The sequence below is a fragment of the Zonotrichia albicollis genome, chromosome 11 (genome assembly GCF_047830755.1).
Source record: "Zonotrichia albicollis isolate bZonAlb1 chromosome 11, bZonAlb1.hap1, whole genome shotgun sequence".
In the NCBI taxonomy this organism is placed as follows: Eukaryota; Metazoa; Chordata; class Aves; order Passeriformes; family Passerellidae; genus Zonotrichia; species Zonotrichia albicollis.
In genome coordinates, this window is record NC_133829.1 from 15251011 (window position 1) to 15273664 (window position 22654).

The following is a 22654-nucleotide window of genomic DNA, read 5'->3' on the forward strand; positions in this document are numbered from 1 at the left end:
AGGGCTTAGTTTTTGGAACTCTACTACAGAAATGCAAAGTAACCATGGAGCACATTTTGACATGATCATACCTGAGCAACACTTCTGGGAAGCAATGTTAAGAAGGACTTCTGTCCACTTTGGAGATGCCATCTTGGACTGAATTGCTTTTGAAGACACAACTCTACGCAGGAAAACAAGGAAGTCTCCCAGGTGCAATTCTGCTGCATGCTGCTTTCGGAGGGCAGCTAGGAAATTAAAGCAAAAGTTTTAATTTACAGCCTTAATATTCCAACTTGACTTGCAGTCCTGGTTACCAGGAGCAGCCTGTTCTGCAGGTAAAAGCACAATGATCAGTTATTCCAGGGTGGCTGGCTGTTAACCTTGGCTGGCTGGTGCCCACCAGGCTGTGCTCTCAACTCCTGCTCCTCAGCAAGACATGGAGAGAAAAAAACATTCAACTTTTGTGGGCCAAGGTAAGGGAGGGAGATCTCTGTGGGAAGACCTCATATTCTAATTCCTGATTAATTACCTTACTAATTCATCAGACATTGCATTATTTTAAAGTGAAGACAGTTAAAAGCACAAACAAAAACATTATATATACACTTAAAACCAAGCTACAACTAAAAATTCTTCAAAAGCAATTTCCACCAAAATTCAAAATGCTCATTAAGGGCTTGTAAGCTATGTGAAGATACCAGTATTTCAGAAAATACTGAAATCTTTTGTTGTGGTTTTTCCCATATGACACAGTAGTGTCACCTTCTTGCCATCCTCCTGGACTGCAAAACTGCATAATACAAATCAAATACAATAATTTCCTGAATAAAGCTGTATTTATTAATTTAGATAATTAAATTCCTATTACTACATTTATGACAAACATTACGACCACCAACTCATTTTTTAAGGAAAACTATATTCTCTTCCTAATTCCAAGCACAATGAAGTAATTCTTATTCTCAGCCTGCTTCTATCCCTGTAGTTTTGTGCATCAATTCTGTGTAAATCTGAATTGAGCACAAAATCATTTGATGACTTTAATCTAATTTACAGAATTAAAAACAACCCAACAAAAACAAATACACAACAGAGTGGATGAGCACCTCAGCATTCAGGGCTTTCTTCTATTATGTTTCCTGGTATTTCAGAATTGTTACAGAAATTATGTAAGATAATTACCTCTGAAGTCTCTCTTCTCATTATCCCCATTTGAATCTGCCTTTTTTGACTCCACTTCGCCTTCCTCACCTTCCCCTTCTCCAAAGGAAGCCATCAGCATCACACCAGCTTGTGACAGCAAGTTCTTCAGCTGGCTGCACAATAAATCCAGCAAGGACTGCACCACCTTTGGGCTCAGTTTATCTGCATAGGTTCTGTACACACACAAAAAGAAAATCAGGAGTACTTGAGAGCTGATCTAAGGAACAGTAATTGCAGAAGGTTACTTTTTCCTATCCTCCATTACAGGCTTAAATTCTTATTATTTTAATCCTGTTTTTAACACAAATGAAAACAGTCCTAATCTTTGGAGTCAAAGGATAAGTTTCCAATACTTTCTAGGGTAAAGAGGAACAACTCTATTAATTAAACATAATTCCACTCCAATTTCTATACACAGGGTGCTGTTTGGGGGATTTTTCTGGTGTAGGATTATTGGGCTTTTTCAGATAACAGATTTGGCAGGTAGATGCAATGTGTTGTACAAAGACTGAAAGAAAGATGCATGTACTGAACATCAAACAATACTCTCACTTCAACTAGAAAACACCTTCTCCACTTGTGTTTTCTTTACTGAGCAAGAATAAATATTTAAGTATTGCTAGGACTTTGCATGCTGTCCCATGGTCTAGCACTATTCCTCAGAAAATTCTTTCATATTCTGGCAAGAAGCACTAAGTCCTGCTCCGAGAAACTCTCACATTATCAGTGCTGCTTTTCCACAGCAACAGGAATCCCATCAACTGGACACACCTCCACACAGAGCTGATGTAGCAAAGTGGGGGTTACAAGAATACAGTGTTTACAGATCACTAAGTTGTGACTATTCAAGTTCAAACACTCCAAGTGAAAAATATTTGTTAGCCTTACATGTATCTCTCCTATGAATAATGTAAGTACTCTTTCCCCCCCACCCCCTTCACTTCTATATTTCTGAGCAACATTTACTGCTCTAATGAAAGCTCACACATTTTTCAAGGGTGCTGATAAGCTCGGTGATGACGTTTACAAAAGCAAGGGACACTCACCCTGTGGTGATAGCCAAGATCTGCAGCAGTCTCGTGCTGGCTACTTTCAAAGCTGTGCTGAGCTGAGAAATCCCAGTTTTGGGCAGCAGCTGCAGGGGCTGCCCCAACATGGTGTCTGTGCCACACAGCTGGGACAGCACATTTAACAGCCCCGTGGAAATGGCCAAGGACACATCCACAGGCTGATAGTGCACGCTGAGAGCAAACACTGTCACCAACAGAAGACGCTGCTGTGCTTCTAAGATTAAAATAAAGTTGTTTTTAATTAATAAGATGTTCAGAGTAAAAATACTAAGACAGAAGATCAGCAAATTATTTTTAAAATATAATTTAATTAATTAAATTTTCAAAGAACAGGTGAGTTTTGTCAGATGCTTTGAGGTAGTCTTTCTGATGAACCACTGCATTCTTCTTTAGCTCAATGTAACTCTGTGTCAAAACTGTCCAAGAAAGAGCAGCACGCAGATCTAGTTTGTGATTAAATGTTCTGAGGCTAAAACTCAAACCAGAATCCTCTCTCTAAGATAAGGATAACTGGGTGAAATGCTTCATTTTGGACTTTTTTCACATTGTTTCTCTAAGTGACACACCAAAATGACCCAGGTAATAACAGCCACTGGATTCTACCATCCAATGCAGATTTCTCTTTAAGGAAAAGAAGTCAGATAGGTAATTCAGTGAATTCTGGTCACTAATATCAAAGTCTGCCTTGGAAAGCATACAAGCTGTTCTACTGTACATTAGAGAACATCTGGTTTGCAAATTTGCTTTTCACTTACCTATGTGATGCTTATTAGCTTGCAGAGCTCTTTCTAAAGTAGCAGATAATTGCTGGTAAATTTTGTGCACAGCCACCTGGATTTCAATTTGAATACTCCTCTTGGCTGCTCTGATACCATCCTGGGCCAAACAAACAAATAACTATTATAAAAACTGAGACATTTTTATCATTGGGTTATTGAAACAGGAGTAACTGCTAAGTACACACCTGGTAGTGATGCAATCTTACACTCTCTCCTTTGGCCCCTGCATGTCCTACAGTGCCCAGACCAAAGCAGCCAGCAAGAAACTGGAGTCTCACAGAAGTAAGCAGAGAAGAAGACTGAAATCCTGGCACCTGGCGGCTTCCCATTAATGGCACACTGCCTTTTTCCTCCATTCCTGACAGAAGCACCAAAATCTGGTGAAGTGCTTCCAGACGAAGCTAAAAATAAAGGCAGGCAAAAGACAATATTAACTAAATAGCCAGTACCCTCAGAAATGGAAAGTGGATTATGCTGAACTGTAAGCAAAGATGAATGAGGCCACTGTTTTCTCCTTCATATATTTTTTTTTTAAAGGGAACACTTTCAGTTTTGTTTGAACACTTTCAGTTTTGTTTTAGTTTGTTTACATAACATTCCCAGTTCCAATTAAGATATTTAACAGAAAAGCAGCAAAAATTACTTTAATAGATAGAATGTGGACACTGTTTAAAAAAAATTCCTAGAATGAGCATAATGCATGAAGAATAAGAAGAGCTGTTAAACTGAAAATTACCTCAGCCCTCAACTGCTGCTGCTCCATTGCAATTACTGATGCTTGTGGACTGGTGGACATACTTTCCTCTGGTTCCTTAAATCCTGGGGAGTTTCCCACATCTCCACTCACAAAACTGACAGCGTTTTCAATCAAGGTGTGAACTCCAAGGGATCTTGAGAGGTCAAAATCGGACTCAACAAATGAGTAGGAGGATGTGTACAACCAATCTCTGCTGTGCTTCAGTCGAACCCATGAGTCACTCAGAGATTCCATTTGACTGTGTATTGCTCCTAAAGACACACACAAGGAAGTCTCATCAACCCCAATTCAGGTAACACATTCTGGCAATAGGTAAAGACTGAGCTGCTGCTACTGACACAGGTGGAAAATGAATATTCATGTTATTTATATCATGCATTAAGCAACTTAGAGCAAAACACTTGATTTAAATTTACAGCAATTTCCCTAAAGAAAAGGCTGTATTTCTTTTAAATGTTCAGCACTATTGTAACAAGCTGCCATGTGAAAAAAAAACAAAAAGAAGCCACTCAAACTGCTCAGCTTAAAGCTGGAACACTGAATAAAAAATGCTTTGCAGCTAAATGACATAACAGTAAAGAAAAGATTTTCTACCAACATAATTTATGCATTTGGATATTTCCTTTGAGGTTTTAACATAAAGCAAGAGTGGATTTTAATCAAGCCACTGTATTTCATAGATTCGAAAAAGCACAATGCTATTTGAATGAAATATTTGCAAAATTCATGACTGCAGAAGAGAACAGAAAGTTTTTCAGACTAAAGAGAACTCTGCCTCAAGACAGACCCATGTTTATTAAAACACTTCTAGAATAAGTGTTAGATCTCTGCAATCTGGCAGTTTCACAAGTCTATTTTCAAGTATTTCCTATCACCAGCATGTCATTACCTGAAACTTTACCACCACTAATAAATGGACTTCTTCAAATGAGCATCAGCCATCATTCTGCAGCACTGGAATTTATCACCATAGGTTTGATCCAATTTCCAAGAGAGTTTTGCTGGAACTCTCTCCCTGGCACAAATGAGCCATAACTTCATTAGGAGTCAATTGATAGGCATCAGTCAGTATTTTCCTCCTTTTGTAAGTGCTGTTTGCCCACGTGGAGCCATGCTAAGTACCACAAAAGGGCACACCCTGCTCAGAAGAACTTCCCATCTGTACAGAGAGACTGTCTGGAGACCTCTGTGGAAACCTAAACTGTGTTTACACTCACTTCGAAATTTTAGTTTGAATAATTTACATAATGTACAAAAAATGTTTAAATATTTATCTACCTTGTGTACAGTAAGTTATAATTTGGAGAATCACAACCTGCTCACAGCACTTGTAGAAATTACTTCAGTTTTAAACATCTTTCTGCAGGGTAGCAGCTTCAAACATTATTAAACATAGCCATTTTCAGAGGAAGTCACACAAAGTCATAGGAATTCATCTGTCCAAAGCTTGCTTTCAACAGCAAACCTGAATTCCAATGGTAGCAGCCAGATCCAAATTACAGGGCCTCCTTTAAATGCTGCCTCCCTACAGCAGCTGCTCACAGAACAAGCAAAGACAGACACAGGAATTTTGAATTTGGGCTAGCTTTCCTAGCAACCTACATCGCTTTTTTCCTGAAGTAAAGGCAAACTGCTGTTACTCTGCCAATGAGTCAGCACGTGCAGGTCACTATTTGCACATTCACACAATTTACAAGTTCAAAATACTGTGAAATTTTGCTTCTCTTTTGTCAACCAGGTTACCTTCACTTAGTTGCCAAAAATTTAATTGTCAGGGCTACGAATTATGAAAACCTCTTCACATCCCATTCTGTTTTCAGTAAATAGTGTTAATGTGCATTTCCATAGTATTCCTTACTAAGCAGACTGCTATGGCTCCAGAGAGAGCCATCACAGTACTTAGCTCATACAGACTCAAGGTTATTTTGGATAATGCAAAGATCACTTCTTTTCAAAGTGCAATCTAATTTCCTAATCTCTGCTGCTTTACATAACACAGTAAGACTACATGGTTTACAGAGAACAACCTATTTTATCATCTTTACTGTGAAAAAAATTAAAGAAATTCTGTTACTCAATTTTACAATTGATACCTGGCAATAATATTTAAAAAAAAAAAAAGATCACCTTTACTCTAATTTCAACATCAATTGTTAGAATAGTTGCTCTAAAGCTTTTCTTTAAAATCTAAGTTACAGGGGGAAGTGGCTGGTGAGAAATAGAAGTAAGACAGAACAGAACAAACTAAAATATTTGGTGCTAAAATATTTGGTTTCATGTGGGAAGCAGTTTCCTGGCAAGTGCATGGTGAACAGAGCCCAGGGGAGAGGATAAATGAAGCCTCAGATTACTCACAGGAGCACAGCTAAACCATTTCCTGGTTCACAAACACTGCCTGCAGAGCAGCAGCTCTCTCCTAAAGCCCCCTCAGCCCTCCAGCCTCTGCACAGCAGGAGAGCCCAAAGCCCACAGTGACTTCAGCTCCCTCCCCTGCACCTGCCCACACTGCACTGTGCCACAGCACAGAACCAAAGCATTTGTCAAGAAACAAAAGCCAATTCCAGTGGCTTAAATCATAAGCTAAAGGAAATCTTTAACAGCTTTACAGAACATCAGAAGAAAATTTAGTTTTGATAGGCAACAAACCTTCTAAGAAGCCCAACCACATATTAATAAAACCCTAAACTATTTCATATTTGAAGAAACTATGACATCTCAGCTAACTGTTTTAGTACAAAATGCAAGAATGTTTAAATATAAAACCAATGTAAAAATATTTCTAATTTGGAGAAAAGTGCAATGATTATGAGTTACAGATTAAATGTAGAACAATAGAAGTTATAATTGAAAGGAGAGGGTTGAAACACAAATATCAGACATCAAAGGAGAATACTCCAGAACTAAATATATTTAACCATTAGGGCACAGAGTAAATTCTTCCCTCTTGAACATACTACATATCAGCAGAATAATCAAATATGTGACTACATTGGAGCTCAGCTTGATTCTGTGTAACATCAATCACACAGAATCGATGGCAGCCCAGCGCTTCCAGAAGCTGCACAATCACATGGACAGAGGTGCACAGATGAATAAACCTGAAGCTTACAGTAAAACAAGAACTTGACTTGTCCTAATAAGCCAGCTTGTAATAATGAGCTTTCTAAATGAATGTGGCACAGCTGCAATGCACATTTTATAGAACAAAGGAAGCTATGTAGGGAAGCTATAGAGACAAAAAATAAACATGCCATCAGTTACTTGCTTGAAGCTCTTCTTTTTTCTGGGGCTCAACTGGCCAAAAAGGAGTAAATACACTACACCACACAAGAAGCAGAAGACAAAAGCACACATTTGAAACAGAAGGTAACATACTCATAAAATCTCTGCCTTATATTATTCTGACTTAAACAAACAGTCTCGTCTCAATTAATACAATATACCAAGCAGCAAGGCATGTGGAAAAAATATTTACTCTTGTTTGGCATGAATACAGCCTAGATACCAATCTTTCTAAATTCTTCACTTTTAAGGAAAAAAGACATAATCCCCTGTAGCACAGCTGTATGCACTCATGTGTATGCATGCTGACTTGCAAGTTCAAGTCCCTTCCTTAAGCATTATTTGTCAATTTTCAAAGGTAGAATTATTATTACAGGTACACTAAAATATTTCAATTCCATTTAGATTTCAGTTAAGTTGCTGCTTTTTCTGGAGTACCCCAGCTGTGTTAGTAAGGCACAGCAGTACACTCAAGTACACTGGAATTCACTGAGTTAAGCTGTAGATGATAAAAAGCCAAGAGTGGAGGACTCTCACTGATCTGGAGCTGTTTGTGACTGCCCTGCTGGCTGTGCTTTCCTTACTGCTGTGCACATCCCATGGTGTACAGCACCCCACAGGCACTGTGCACAACATGTACACCTGCAGGCACACCCTCTGGATCTGCAAAACTGAAAAAATTCATCTAAGCAACAGAAAAAACAAAGGGCTTAGATACAAGGGGAAAATAGCAATGTGCTGCTCATTACCCTTTACTGCAAAATTACTCAAAAAGACTTTTTCTGTATGTATGGAAGGAAAAGTTTACTAATAAAGAAACAACTGAATAATAGCAGGGAACAAGATACTCAAAGGATCCTCAGGCTGAAGCAGGAATAGCCAGTTCTCTTTCTGAATAGAAAGAATAATTTAAGAAGGTAATTAGAATAAAGATTGGATTGAGTAGCTATGATGTTAATGAAGTTAAAAAAGAATGCTTTTCCTTCCATACTCATCGAAAAGACCATAGGAACTCATAGTACTTTATTGGTCACAGCACACCACAAGAATAAAGATAAAACTGAAGGGGAGTCACCAAACATCCACAGCTGCCACTGCCCTGTGCTGGCCACATGACAGGGGGTGGACAATCCAAAAAAGCTGCAAGTTACACCCCCACCAAACACTGGGACATGCTTCAGTTCTGGGAGATAATTAGGATTAACAGAACAGACATGTCACAAGAGACAAAAGACCATAAAAAGCACTGAGCTGAACAGCCCATCCATTTATCACACAAGCATTTGTAGATCTTTCCCTGACCTTGACAGAAGTACGAGGAATGTTTTGCTATAGATGCATTCTCTGACTCTGGCATTGGTTATCAACCAACACTGGCATATGTATCCCCAGCACAAGCAGACAAGCTTGCATTACTGTGTGCTAACTCCCAAGGAAGCCTTCCAGCACCGGAACAGCAGCATCTGTACATGCTGTGACAGTGTTCAGTTTGGAAATGAGCTATTTGAGCATCTTTTTCGGCTCTGGACAGATTCACTGTATTTACCTGTTTCTTCTCAGTGTTCAGATCTGGTAGAGAATCTTCTTGCTGTAATAAAAGTTTTGAAGTCTACTCTTGCACCATTCCTTACTTCCTGAGGCTTGTGATGAAAGTAACATCGGCCTAAGCAACAGTCCAGGAGCCATCATTCATGAGACATACTGCACCTGAGACTTAACCCAAGATTCTTTCCTGGGCTACTCTTAGTACACAGAGGATGTCAAGTACAGAGTTCTGTGTCAGAGCAATGGCAAAGCTAAAAATGCCAACTTCAAAGAATGTCCTGCAGATCAGGGGTTGACAGAGGCCTTCTGATAGATCTTCTAACCCTGAGAATGCCATGATACACCTGCTGTAACAGTAAAGCAGCTCTAGTGCATTTCTGTTGGAGATTTTTTCAGGGATGGCCTAGAAAGCAGCTGTGAGGAGCAGATTCTCACAGCCTGTTTCTGTGAACAGCAGAGGTTCTCAGGTTATTTTTAATTACAAGTAAAGGTGACAAACATGAAGGCCTTGAGAGCCTTGCACATCAGAGTTCTCAGATGTTCTCATCCACAGCTTTCTCATAACAAGTGGATGTTCTATCTTTGGCTGTTTTGGGAAAGCAAGAATAATTTTGAGAACCCAAATCCTGGTATTGGAAACATAAGGAGGGGTTGGTGTGTAATCTCTGGCCTATTGTGAGCTCAGATTTTGCAATATGCATGAAGTGAATTAACACTGTTATAAAAGGTGATTGATTGATGAATAAAGGGGAGTCAATGGCTGACCAATGCAAGGTGGGTCGTCTCCCTTCCAACTTCAATACATTTCTTTATTTGCTCAAGTGATTCAACTGATTATGCATGGACAAAGCATCGCTTTCCACATTAAATATTGAAATCCAATGAGTGCTGCCACTGATAACACCCTTTGCAATTTCAAAAGACTTTCAAAGGCATGAAACCTCTGAGTATTCTGCTCAATCATTAAGCCTTTTAAACCAGAATTCTTACCTTACCCAACAGTATTGAGGCTTCTGTTAGTGAGGAATATCATAACTCAACCTAATTCCTGTTTGCATAATCCCATGCTTTTTACAGATACAGCAGACCTGAGTCATGATTCTCAGGCAGATTCTGCATCATCCAGATGGCAGTGGGACCTTTTAGTCCCTCCACCACCTTCTATCAGGGAGCTCAGTGACATTCCCCAGTATGAAGCAGTAACAAAGAGCACCAGGAAACGCGGCTGCTTCGTTCTGTAGATGTGCCTGTGTTCAAAGGAGGCAAAGTAAAGCAGTGTCTTCTGAATACAAGCTCTCCAGGTTCAAGCACATTTTATAGTAAAAGCTTGCTGTTAGCACAAGAATGGAACATTCCACATAAGCTTCTCTCACTATTTTTTATTCCTGAAGTCACATGAGTGAAAACAGAATGCAGATTTGTGACTCATTTAACAGGAAACCTCACTTGTTTCAAAAGAGCATTACAATTGCAGAAAGCAGAGTGAAGAGTAATAACCAAGGAAATACTATAACAAGCCACAAAGCAACAGAAATTCACACAACATAGAGTAACAATTATTTTAAATGCTATTTTTAAATGCTGTTTTAACACCTGCTATGTAACTATAAACTGCATGCAATTGCAAACATAGTTTAACTTAAGACACTCCTAACATTTATCAGGTCAGTACTCACTAGGTAAACAAGAGAACTTACCCCTCTTCCTATGAGATGCTGCCAAATCCAAATCAACATTTCGTCTTCCACTCTAAATTAAAAGAATAATAAAAGCCTCATTTCCTCAGGTGATCATATGTGGTGCATAATATTAGAATATTTACATTTCATCCCTCACCATAAAAGTGAGACAGCTGACAGATTTTAAAATAATTTTTAAAATTATTTTTACCCTTTTTTTTAACAATGATGAATTAAGGTACTGAAACACAGCTAAACAAATGTTTCAGATGTACCTCCCATCCAAACATTCTATTGACAATCCCTAAATACATCACACTGGTTTACTTACCAGTGAATAACCTTCTTCATCTGATTCTGGCTGAGACAAATCAGATTCACTTCTTGACTTCATCAGTCTGTAGCTTGAGTTTGCATGGATTGAGCGACTTTCTGCTGTAAGACTTTCACTCCTGCTTCAGGTGCACACACATTCATGTGCACACACACAGAGAAAAAAAAATGCTGACATTACACAAAGGTAAGATAGCCAAATTTAGCAGCTGCCACAGTTTTATTTGGGAGGAGACTATCACAGAACATCACAAGACCACATTAAAGAGGAAAAGAGTGGTCTGATTACTTCAATTCTATTTTAAAAGGGTATTAGTAAATTCTGTTACTTCTTAACAGCCTTATTGGTCAAGTGAACAAATGTCAACCTCAAATGAGTGATTGCTCTAGAGTCTTCATAAGTATTACACAGAGTAACAGAAACACTCTGAGAGGACAAGAAACAGAGACAGAGTAAGTGGGTGAAAAAGCACTGAACTTATTAAAAACCCACCCAAAAAATGCATCCTAAAGTTGATATGCTGGAGATGAAAGCCACTTTCACAATGACAGAGGCAGCCACCCGTGCTTTAGGGACTAGATTTCCAAAAAGAGGCAAAAAGAATAAAAGGGTACTGAACATATATAATTTTCCTCCTCAATATCTTAATATCTTTCCCATCAATATCTTAATTTAAAATATCAAAACAGGACACCTACAACAAGTCTTAGCTATGCCTATGATAGGAGTATCTGTAAAAATCAATCATGAACAACACTTTTGTCATAATGAGCTTTGAATCTTTTGTTTTAAACATACACAGTTGGGGGTTTTTTAACACTACTATATAAGACACTGGTATGGTTCAAAAAACCACAAATATGGTAAAAAAAATCCAAACACTAAAAAATGAAAAATTTTTCAAAGTACCTCATGCTGTCTGTACACTTGGTGATCTGAACTACTTACCACTAAGCTCAACTTTAAAACTTAAATAGGGCACACACAGAATAAAACTCTTCAGGCTTAGTTAGCACGGCCAAGAAAAATTAAGAAAAATCACTCTTTTCAACAGAAGCATAACACTGCTCTCAGCAGTAATTTTCTTCCAAATAAAACTGCAATAATGCTCAGAGGAAAACTGGGGTTGTATAATCAATTCTAAAAGGAGCAGAGAAGAGTTAAGCACGGTGTAAGAGTCAGCACAGCCCACCTGGTCATGAGGCCGACGCCCTCTGGAGCAGCAGAGGGCGGCTGCTGGAGCTGCCCATCCTCCCTTCGCTTCTGCAGCTCCTCGATGGCAGGGCTCACGCCCAGGATCAGCAAGGCACATCTGTGGATCACAGAGTTGCAGGCAGCAGTGTACACATCCTGCCCTTCTGTCAGATCCGTGCTGATCCTCCGCTCCTGCTGGGATTGGGCGGGTGGATCATCAGCTCTGGGCCCCGCGCCCGCGCTCATCCTGTCGCGGTCCCGACTGCGAGCGACCTCACGGGCCGACAGGAAACACTGAAATATTTCTGTAATATGCAACACAAAAAGAAAGTCTTAGCCTCTAAACAAAGCCACTGAGAACAAAATATTCATCTACATCTTGAGCCAAGAACTGCCCCACTAGAAAGAGCAACTAATATTCTTCTAACAGTAAAAGAATACTATTACAGTGACCTTAGATGGTCACTGTGGTGAGAGAAGGACGAGAATCTTGTTTCTTGATCAGAAGGCTTGATTTATTTATATAAGATATATAATACATTATAACTATACTAAAAAGAATAAGAAGAGAAGTTGCAGAAAGCTGCTAAGCTAAGAATAGAATAGAAGGAATGAATAACAAAGTTCTGTGTGCAGGGAATCTGTCCCTGAGCTGCTCCTGTGATTGGCCTTTAATGGTACACATGGAAGATGAGCCAATCACAGGGACACCTGCTACATTTCACAGCAGCTGATAACAATTGTTTACATTCTTCTTCTGGGGCTCTGCTTCCCAGAAGATGGACAAATGTGAAAGAAAGGATTTCCATGAAAAAATGTCTGCGACAGAATACAATGCTAATACAGTGCCACAAAAGAAGTCATGCAAACAAGTTACATGAAGCATTTATACAAGGTTAACTTTAAAATGAAGGACAATGCACTTTGACAGAACACCAGAACTTTCAGCATCTTACTGCAACCCAACTCATGCTTCAATAGCATCAAAGAGAAAGAGATTATTTCACATTTGCCTTTAAGCAGATGTATATCACATAATGCTTCTGTAAATCTGTATTGGAGACATCAGAATATCTCCAATTTGACACTGGAACAGTTTCAGGCTTTTATTAGCCTGAATTGCAGTGAACTCACTTAGTATTCACTTTCCTTTTTATCTAAAACTTACCTGCACTATAAAAAACACTACCATCATTGTATAAAAATAAACCTCTCAAAATGTTTATGCAGACAGATCTTTCATAATCTTTTAAATAATTTTTCAGTTTTACCTCAGAATGAAGAAGACACTGTCCTTCCAAAGCACATGGCATTATCTACACACATAACCAGTACTTACTCCCAGCTGTCATAACTTCATGTTCTCTTTCCTCCTCTTCGTCTTCTTGCTCTGGGTGTCCTTCCTCCCTGTCACGTTCTGCCTGCTCCTCCATTTCTGCTTCTTCATCAATTGTACGAGTAAAAGAATGTTCTTGAGTATCAACATCAGCAGATTCCTGGTTATCTAGCATCTTGATTAAAAAAATTACACACATGAAGTGAAATTCTCACCGAAATGAAAGATGAATGTACAAAGACATACATGGGCACTGAATAAGAGGTTTCTTCCTACCAAGAAATACTTGTGATACTGTGTGAACTATACAATGAAGACAGTTGTTTACATTCAAGGTTTTAGTTATGTTGGAAAATTTAATTTTCCTTTTGTAACCATGAGCAGAAAAATGTCTCCTTGTAATGCTTACTTACACTCTACAGTCACTTTTGACACTTCAGCACCAAGGCCTTCAGAAACCATAAGCCTGGGTATACTGTGTAAAAGCAAACCAGGTCCTTTTTCCCAATGGCATTAAATCTGAGCAACAAATCTGCTCCATTTATCAGATTTGCTGTATTGCATCTGTAAGTCTGACGATTTCTGGGAATAACAGCACTTATTGCATGCACACCCAATGCTTTCAGAAGTGCTCAGCCTCTTGCAACTATGCCAAACCCCTACCCTGAGAAAGGAAGTGAGCAAGATACACACATCCCCATAATATTAACCAAAAGTATACCTACACTATTTTTAAGAGCACCACTAGTGCTTTACAATATAGCTAAAAAGCCTCTTAATCCTGATGCTGCAAGAGAATTTCGTTCATTAAAAATATCTTGCTTCTAGATTGTAAATCACAATTAAAAATTTTATCAGAGAAACCTGCTTTAAGGACTACTTTGTATTGCCAAACAGGCCCCAGTCCAGAATTCACTGAACACTTTCATCATTAATGCTGATCTGGCTTAATAAAGTTTCTCAGAAGTCTCCAGTTTCAGGCCCAGTGCTCTCACATCAAACATTCACATCGGGGTGACAAGGACAAGTTGCCCTAAAGTAATGCTAGGACTAAGAAGACAATGTGGCCATGGAGGGAGGAAGAAGGGGTAGGCAAGGAAAGGGAAGAGAGAGGTTCAGGGGTCCAGATAATGCAGCTGGATTCAGGAATGGCAGCCAGACAAAGCTGTGGCCTGCCCAACACAGCTGAGCTATCTCCAGCTAAACTGTAGGGCTTCTGTGGCCCAGCATTCTAGAGATGGGAAGAGGGAAAACAACGCTCGAGGCTGGGCTTGGGTCAAATGATGCCAATCAATCATTTCCTTTAACTGAATTAGTATCACATACTCCAGACCAATGGATTCCTAATTATACCCTGCCCATTTTCATTTGGAAACCCAAGAAAGTTTTACAACAGGATAGAAAAAAATACTGGCAATTATGTAACATTTTCTAAATAGCCAGTAAAGCCAGAAGAACTGCAAAGAGATGCCCAGCCTTACCCATCTGTCTCTGGAGGATGACCTGGTCTGAATCAGCTCCATGTTCTTGCAGGCAAGCAAGCGACTCCGAACTTTATACACACAGCGGTAAACTTCTGCCAAGGCCTTTCCAGGCTGGTACCTACAGAAAACCACATCAGGCCAGAAAAAAATCACACTAACTTCCTTTCAAAAAGTCAAGCTGAACTTTTTTTAATAGCAGCTTTGAGTTACTTGCCTGCTCTCACCACAAGCTTGACTAAGTAAACTCGTATGTTTCAGAAGAGCTGCAAGGACAAATCTGGACACAGTGTCTAGGAGGGATTCATTACTTAAAGTTGCAGTATCCCAATCTGAAAAAAGAAATGATTTATCAAAATTGGCTACCATTCCCAAAAAACAGAAATACTTGTTTTTTTCAATATCGTATTCAATACCTTCAGCCATTTAATTTTTAAGAAACTGACTTTTTAATTTCAAAAAACTTTTCCCACTTTTAAAAGAGCCAGTATGAAAATAATATTGCTCCACTATGACATAACTGAACTGCCAGGCAAACCTTCACAAAGCACCACAATTCTCCATGGCTAAATAAAAAATTACTGTCCCCCATCTTTACAAATAAGTTCATAGTATATTTTTGTGTTAAATATTATCTATAAATCCTCGTGAATGGCTGTAGAAATGACAAAACATAACTGGCCATAGGAAAGTCTAGTCCAAAACACCTGCTCCTCAGCAGGTTCCATGACACTGCCTGGACACTCCAGTAATGTCAGCACACAACCTTCAGGCAGCTGAACAGAGCAGACCCATACCCACTTCTAAGGAACCCAGTTCCACAGCCTGACTATACAGATCAGCCCATTTGACTCAGATTTTGCAAGCAGACAACCAGCACTGTTTTTACTGGAATTCCCACCTCTGTGGAATCCTGTTAACAGAATTCCCTGTGCTGTTCTCCACAGGCACACAATACCATTTTCTCTTTTCATCTGGTTCAGCTTAGCCAGAGCTACAGAAAATTATCTCTGGATACAGCACTTGCAGTACAACTGCAATACTCAGTGGATCTCAATAAAAGGAACCTGGAAAGACTGAGCAGGAAACCCATATTATAGGCAATAAGCATGAAAAACTAGTACTACTGTAGGACCAGCCTCCCAGAGACTTGAAAAGCAAAAGCCGACTTGCTCCTTCATTCCATTCCTAAAATATTTTGCAAGTTATTTTGCCTTCCCCCATCTCATCCCCTTTCATTTTTCTTTTTAATTGCAAGTTTTACCCTGCTCTACTCAGAAAATAGAAAAAACAACTGAGTAAGCAAACAAGAGTTTCTTCTTACCAGTTCAGAGGGAAAACAACATTGAGCTACATGTTTGCCAAGCACTGAAATCAGTGTCAAAAGCAAGTAACAGGAAAAGCAAAAGGAAGATCACAGAACATAATAGTAAATTAAGTTTACATGTTGTAGAATTAAAAATTGCTGCCAAAGAAAATGCAGGATTATGCTGGAGTGTAGTTGGAGCACTTAACTTGCTTTAAGCATACACAGGTACCTTCAAGCCCTTACCTTTACTGACAGCATAGTCCTGCATGCTGATCCACAGGCTCCTGGCTGGCTCTTTGGTACAGCCCAAGGCCAAATCAACATAGACTGCGATCTCCGGCCTCAGCTTGTAATCAAAGGGCTTCTGCTCCTCATTGCCAGACAGGGCCACTTCTAACAAGGAGCTCATGCATTTATCTAACAGAAGGGAAATACCAAAGAAATTGAACTCTGCAAATGTTGGGAATTAGACACATCTATCTAAAAGCATTTAAACCACCTTTGACCTTCCTCTTAGTTTAAAAAATAAAAAAAAATCAAGACACGTCATTGTCCTTCCACAAATTCACCTTACATAGGGAAGTGACTTAAAAGACAATCTATATAAAACCTATGAAGATTTAAAAGCATTATGTAACTCTTCTTCAAGAATTCTTCAAACATCTGCATCATTATTTCTACCTGAACTACACAGCTAGGCACTTGCAATTACTGCCTGGACCCATTTTCAAACACTGCTTTTTTAAGTCTTGAAGTAACCTACTCAGAACCAGAGGGAGGAGGAGATGTGAACTAAGAGGAACAGGGCACAAAGAAGCAAGTGCCCCATTCAGATAGGAAGGGATGACTGGAACCACTGCTGAGTTGTTGATAATTCTGGTGGATCATAAAGAATGAAGTTTGCTATGAACAGTATTGTTTCTAAATAATAAAATCATTTTGCAAGTAGAATAAAATAGAAGAGATTTTTCCAATAATTAATATGAAAAATTGAGTTCCTGGAGTGTCTGTTAAATGCTGAGCATCTAAGAGTAAAACATTTCCAATTAACTGAGTCAAGTCTGTAGTCTTCCACTGAGAAATTGCAATTTTTTTTCTCCCAAATGCATTTCCAAGACTCTCAATAAATTATATCATTACATCAATTAAATACCATTTTGGAGCTTTTTGTATTACTACACAAATAGACAAGAATGCTGAAAGACAAACCTTTAGTACAGGGACTCAAACACCATCAGAATTTCACACCTGAACACATTTCCACTGAGCATTAGGCAGCGGCACTGGCAGCTCACCTAGATGAGGAATATCCATCTCGGCTCCATCGCTGAACAGCGGCGTTTTGAGCCAGTAGGCCGTGTCCTGCTCCTCAGGGGACACCGGGGGGCCCTGCAGCATCCCCCCCAGGCAGCGCCCGATCAGCAGCGCCACCGTCCTCTCCAGGTCCACCAGCCACACCCAGGACTGGGCGGGCTGCGGCAGGGGCACGCCCGCAGGCTCGATCAGCTCAGGGCCACCTGCAAGCAGGCAGTGCCAGGTCAGTCACCCATGGCCAGGTGTCACAGACAATTCCAAAATCCCAATGCTAATGGCAGATCTCATTAACGTTTCCCAGTTAATCACAGAGTTGCCCCTCCATCAGCAACCTTTCAACAGAAGAAAGAGCAGCTAGGACAAACAGACTGCTGAACACTGGAACCACAGCACAGCAGAGGCCACCACCATTCGTAGCACAGCTGTTCATGAAGTAAAGGCTCTTTTAAACTCTGCCCAAAAACTTGCTTTGTCTAATACACACTTCTCTGTGTTCTGATAAACAAGTACAGATTAAGGATACAACTGGAAACAGCACTCAGAGCAGAAATAAGTACTTCACAGCAAGGGACATTAATACATTAAGGAAACTGAAAAGACGATGCAGCAGTTTTAAAAAAAAAGACATCTTAAAAGGCAGAGCTAAATTCCACTGGAATAGATGCCGTTGTTTATTTCTCAGATTAAAAGCATGTTTCTTATTACACTTACCATGAAGAGGCCACTGTAATTCCTGATCCTCCAGAAGGGCTGCAGCAGGCAAGAGCCTGTTGAGACGATCTAAAGGGGGCAGCAGATCCAGCAGGTAACTCAGCAAAGGCCGGGCTACTGACACTGGCAGCAGCAACAGTGAGTTGACAATCTGGGAGAGCATGCTGCCAGCAGCTGATACATAAATCACATCTGCAGAGAAAAAACCAAGCCTGAATTAATTATGGTTATGGAATTATGTAAGCACAATTTTAAAAGTCAAAGAATTGCACCTCAGCTATCTCAGAATGTCTTAAACAATAAAGGTTGACTTGATGGGTTTGTTTAATCTCTTATTTTAGTTCCACACTTCTCAGTAGTCACAATAATTGTACAAGTACAATTATTGTACTTGTATGTCACAATAATGTACAAGTACATTCTGGAGGGAAGGTGAACAGAATGCAGAACTCGCATTCTCCAACCTGTGCTTTTCCTGCACACAAAATGTCCTATCAAAAACATGAACCTGCTATTCCTGGGTAGATACCTCATCTCCTCCTTTGGGGGAGCCTTGGGATGCCTAATTTATGCAGATATAGGAAAAGTAAGGGATTTTTTAATTCAAATCTAAGCAAAAAAAGCGGCCTAAGTTTATAGAGTCACCATTAGTGATTTTTCCATGGACAGTTACCTCTCAGTTTTTCCCCAACACTGCCATTCCAAGAGCTTTCCTTGAGCAGTGTTGCAGAACGGGAGTAGATGTCTGTAGCATGAGGCAACAAAAGCTGAAGGTGCTTGTGAAGCAACGCCACACTGCTGGAATTCTAGAAGGAAACAAACATAAGAACAATTCTGTAAATACATAGAAGGGGTAGACTAATTAAAACACTTCAGCTTTCAAATACTCAGAAGATTTTCAAAGGAAAAGGAACCTTACAACATTCTGATACTTATGAATACCGAATTGGTTTTTTTTCTCTCCTGAATGGTAAAAATAAGGATACACACCTCAGTAACACTGTTGATGTGGCAATAAGCCAGCAATTGTTTCTGTAGGGAACATAAAAGCTCATGCAAATGAGCAGGTTGGCTGTTTTCTGAGGATGATGTACCTAGCAGAAATTTATCACTGTTTTTTTCCAGTTCTCCAAAGGCTTGGTCCTATTAAGACAAAAGCGGGGAAAAAGATAACAATTAACTCTGCTTCAAGTACTATAATGCTTTACTATCATCTAAAAAGAAGCATTTTCATCTTTACTATGTGCACCTGTGGTTACTTAAGAAATTGGATAGTGTCAAGTGGATTGTGGGATATGCAAACTTGAAATTCCAATTGTTTATAATGCCACAGGAATGACTGTGGTAGCTGTCAGGCAAACATTTCACATGCAGCAACACTTTTATTCCTCACCAAGGATAACTAGATTCAAAAACTCAGTTCCTAACCTAGCCCCCAAAGCAGAATGTGTTAAAATAATTTAGGCACATGTGTTAAAATTGTGGAATAATTCCTTAGGATCTGTTGTGGGCTGATGCAGAATATATCTCACATTATAATCCCTGACTGCACTATGCAGGATGGCAGGAGAACACAGACGGCTGCTTGACTTCCATGGGAACCCATTGGAAAAACTGAGTTAGTTTCAAGCAGCCAATTCAAAGCAGACAGGTCCACCCTGCTGACTGAAGGAGGTCTAGAGAGAAGAACAAATCACTGCCAAGCCTGTGCTGGAGCTCCACACTATGCCAAGAAATCCAAAGCTCTGATTTCTTCTCACTGTTGAATTCAACTGGCTGGCTGATGAAGAAGCTGAGTCAGTGATTTGCTCCCATGCTCCCCTACACTTTCTAAGAACAATCTGGCTGGCACACTGTGTTTAGTAAGACCTGTACTTGCTGCTCTATTACAAGGTAGTTACCACCATAGTGAAGTTAATTAAATAGATTAATGCTCCTGGTGTCTGCTTATTGTTCCCTGGTGGCTGAGATTATACTGGCAAATCCTGCATATAAACTATTTACATCTTGTGTTATGTTTTCTCTTCCAGAAAAATCTGAAACCAAAGCAAGGGCAATAAAAGAGTCTGACATGAAACCAGCTGCACTTACATAAATCACCTTAAACAATAAATACCACTAGAGCAATATTAGAACCATATTGTTAGAGATTATTTAACTGGCTTTGGTCCACTTAAAGACACATACATGTGGCAGTGCTACTTCAGATAAACAAAATTAGCACCATTTCCTTAAGATGAGGAAATATTAATCCTTCAAAATATCAAAAATTAATTATAATTTAACAAGAAAAAATAATATGAAGCCTGTACATACTGTATAAAATCCCAAGTTTCTAAGAAGAGTCTTCATTAAGATTTCAGCTAGATGAGTGTCTGGATGACTGCTCTGGACAGCATAAGTTTGATCAGAGAGGTTCCCATAGCTGACACACATCGAGGCAGTTTCTGTGCTATCAGATGGGGAGCTGTAGCCAAGCAGGGAGGCTACATGGGTGTGATCCTGCAGGCTGGTCAGAATGATGTCCAACTGCATTCTCTAAACAAGAATGTTTAGACACAAAAATCACTCTTCATTAGTAAAGATAAAATAATGAGCTAAGAAGAAAAAAGGCATCAGTCATAGTTACCCAATAAAAATCTTCTAATGGGACACAGAAATAAGCTGGAAGGCTTTACCAAAATTCCAGGTTTTCATGAAGATTTGTACTAATAGAGAATGGATAAATATACTGAATTGCATTGACCATAACTAATAAAAATCTGAGATTTAGGAGAGACAGAAACCAGAGTGTCCACATGGTGGGCAATGAGTGTAAGACTGAACCAAGCACTTTCTCCAGTATTTTCCTGTCTGATCATCTGGGAAGACAGGTGTGAGACACACAATTTCTCTACACTGTACATAGGAAAAAAGGTACAAAAATGAACTTTGTAGTCATCTTTGAAAAGTAGTGTGAAATCCATGTAGGGAAAGCGTTATACAAGAATTCATCCCAGGAAACAATTAATTTTCTCTCACCAAGGCTTGTTCAATCAGTCTAGTATTCAAAATTATCTTATCTCTAAACCAAAGCAAACCCCAGCTGCTCTCAGGTATGTTTTTACTTGACCTTACCTGTCCTTTTGATAAGCTTTCCCATCTATCAGGACCTTGGGGTAGAAGAGAATGTAGCAATTCCATTCTCTCTCGCAATGGAGGAAGCAGCATAGTTGCTCCAACTGACAGTGTCTCAATTACAACCTAAAATCAGAGCAGCCAAAAATACTTCTTAGCATAGGAAATAATCAACCCACCTGTCTCCTTAAAAACTACCATACACCACACATGATATATCCCAAATGTCTGCTGAATTTCATTTAATAGCAGAATTCTACCACACAATAGCACACTAATCTTTGATGCTGTGACACAAACAATGTGCAGTACACTGAAGGAGTGAAACAAGACCAACAAAAGTTGCTATTTCCCGTAAGAGTGCATCTTTGGAGAATTACTCAACCAAGTCAGTTACTCAATCCACAACAAAAACATTTTAGGCTCATTATTACAGGGAAGAATAATTTAGAAGTTACAAAATAGAGCAGCTTTTTGAAGTTCTTATGCAAACATTCTCCTCTGCCTTCAGATCATAAAACAGTGATAGTGACTACATTTTTTACCTTTAATGAGTAAAGCTGGCAAGTCAGAATCATTCAGAAAGTCTAATAAATATCTAAAAAGAGAAGAGAGTAGCACAATTTTTACATGTAAACAACAAGGCATGACTCACTTCTTGAATTTCATCAGGGACAGAAGAGTCCATCAGCCTGAACAAGAGGTTTCGAAGAGGACCAGCCTGGCGGCCAAGAATGCTGGTGGCTACACCTCCAGCCAGTGCAAGTGCAAGGTGATTGGAAAGCAGCTTCAAACACAACTTAAGAAAATTGTGATGTTCCCTGTAAAAGAAATATGTATCTATTAACCTCTCATATTATTAGCAAGACTTCCTTCCACTTATTTGCACACTAAGCTTTTAACTCTCCTTTGATTTTTCATACCAGAAAGGCAAATAAATTCCAACTGGGAGTTAAGGAAACTCCTCTGAGAAACTTACTGCCAACCTCCTTAAAAGAACAAAAACTGAAACTAGCAGAGAAGTGTTTTTCTGGACAATGGTTGTAAGAGGCATTCACTTTAGATTAACAGTCCTGTGAATTATGAGGCAAAACAGTCCCAAAATGCAGAAATAAACAATAATATGATACACAGAGGGAAAAAAAAAAAACTTTTAAGAAGCAATAAATGTAATCTTCTCTCAGAAGATATAGCAGTACACTAATCAGGTTAAAAACAAGAAGTCAGATTATTCTTTTCTAGTCCTCTTAAAAATATTTGAAACACTGGTTACAGGAGTAAGAACTGACAACACAGAAACAGTAAATGCATTTCAACTGCACAGAAAAATGAGTTTTAAAGGAAAGATCTGAAATAAAGCATTTAATTCATTGCACAATGAAAACAAATTTCAGACTACAGATCCTGCTACATTTGAGCCACTGTAAAGCTCCTCTGTCATACAAGTGCACTGCAGTAATTCTACACAAACGGCACCTGAGTGAGCAGGTAATTCAGATTTATGCTTGTTAAAGAATAGAGTAACCAAGACTAAGCCATGCACCACTGCTGCAACGAAAAA

General features: G+C 39.3%; 1 protein-coding gene across 7 annotated transcripts in view; it reads right to left on the minus strand.

The window, feature by feature from the left end:
- The window catches only part of HERC1 (HECT and RLD domain containing E3 ubiquitin protein ligase family member 1), a 97308-nt gene that overhangs the window by 37219 nt on the left and 37435 nt on the right, over positions 1-22654 (minus strand). For all 7 annotated transcript variants that reach the window (XM_074549487.1, XM_074549488.1, XM_074549491.1 and 4 more), the window contains exons 12-31: positions 21749-21914; positions 21094-21219; positions 20293-20514; positions 18967-19119; positions 18650-18782; positions 17977-18168; positions 17247-17468; positions 16195-16368; positions 14860-14974; positions 14643-14763; positions 13165-13336; positions 11824-12130; positions 10629-10749; positions 10316-10367; positions 3771-4042; positions 3220-3435; positions 3011-3131; positions 2232-2469; positions 1165-1358; positions 72-227 (exon numbers count right to left, since the gene is read on the minus strand). In XM_074549487.1, the coding sequence (XP_074405588.1) occupies positions 72-227; positions 1165-1358; positions 2232-2469; positions 3011-3131; positions 3220-3435; positions 3771-4042; positions 10316-10367; positions 10629-10749; positions 11824-12130; positions 13165-13336; positions 14643-14763; positions 14860-14974; positions 16195-16368; positions 17247-17468; positions 17977-18168; positions 18650-18782; positions 18967-19119; positions 20293-20514; positions 21094-21219; positions 21749-21914 (3473 nt within the window). The remainder of the gene's footprint in view (positions 1-71; positions 228-1164; positions 1359-2231; positions 2470-3010; positions 3132-3219; positions 3436-3770; positions 4043-10315; positions 10368-10628; positions 10750-11823; positions 12131-13164; positions 13337-14642; positions 14764-14859; positions 14975-16194; positions 16369-17246; positions 17469-17976; positions 18169-18649; positions 18783-18966; positions 19120-20292; positions 20515-21093; positions 21220-21748; positions 21915-22654) is intronic.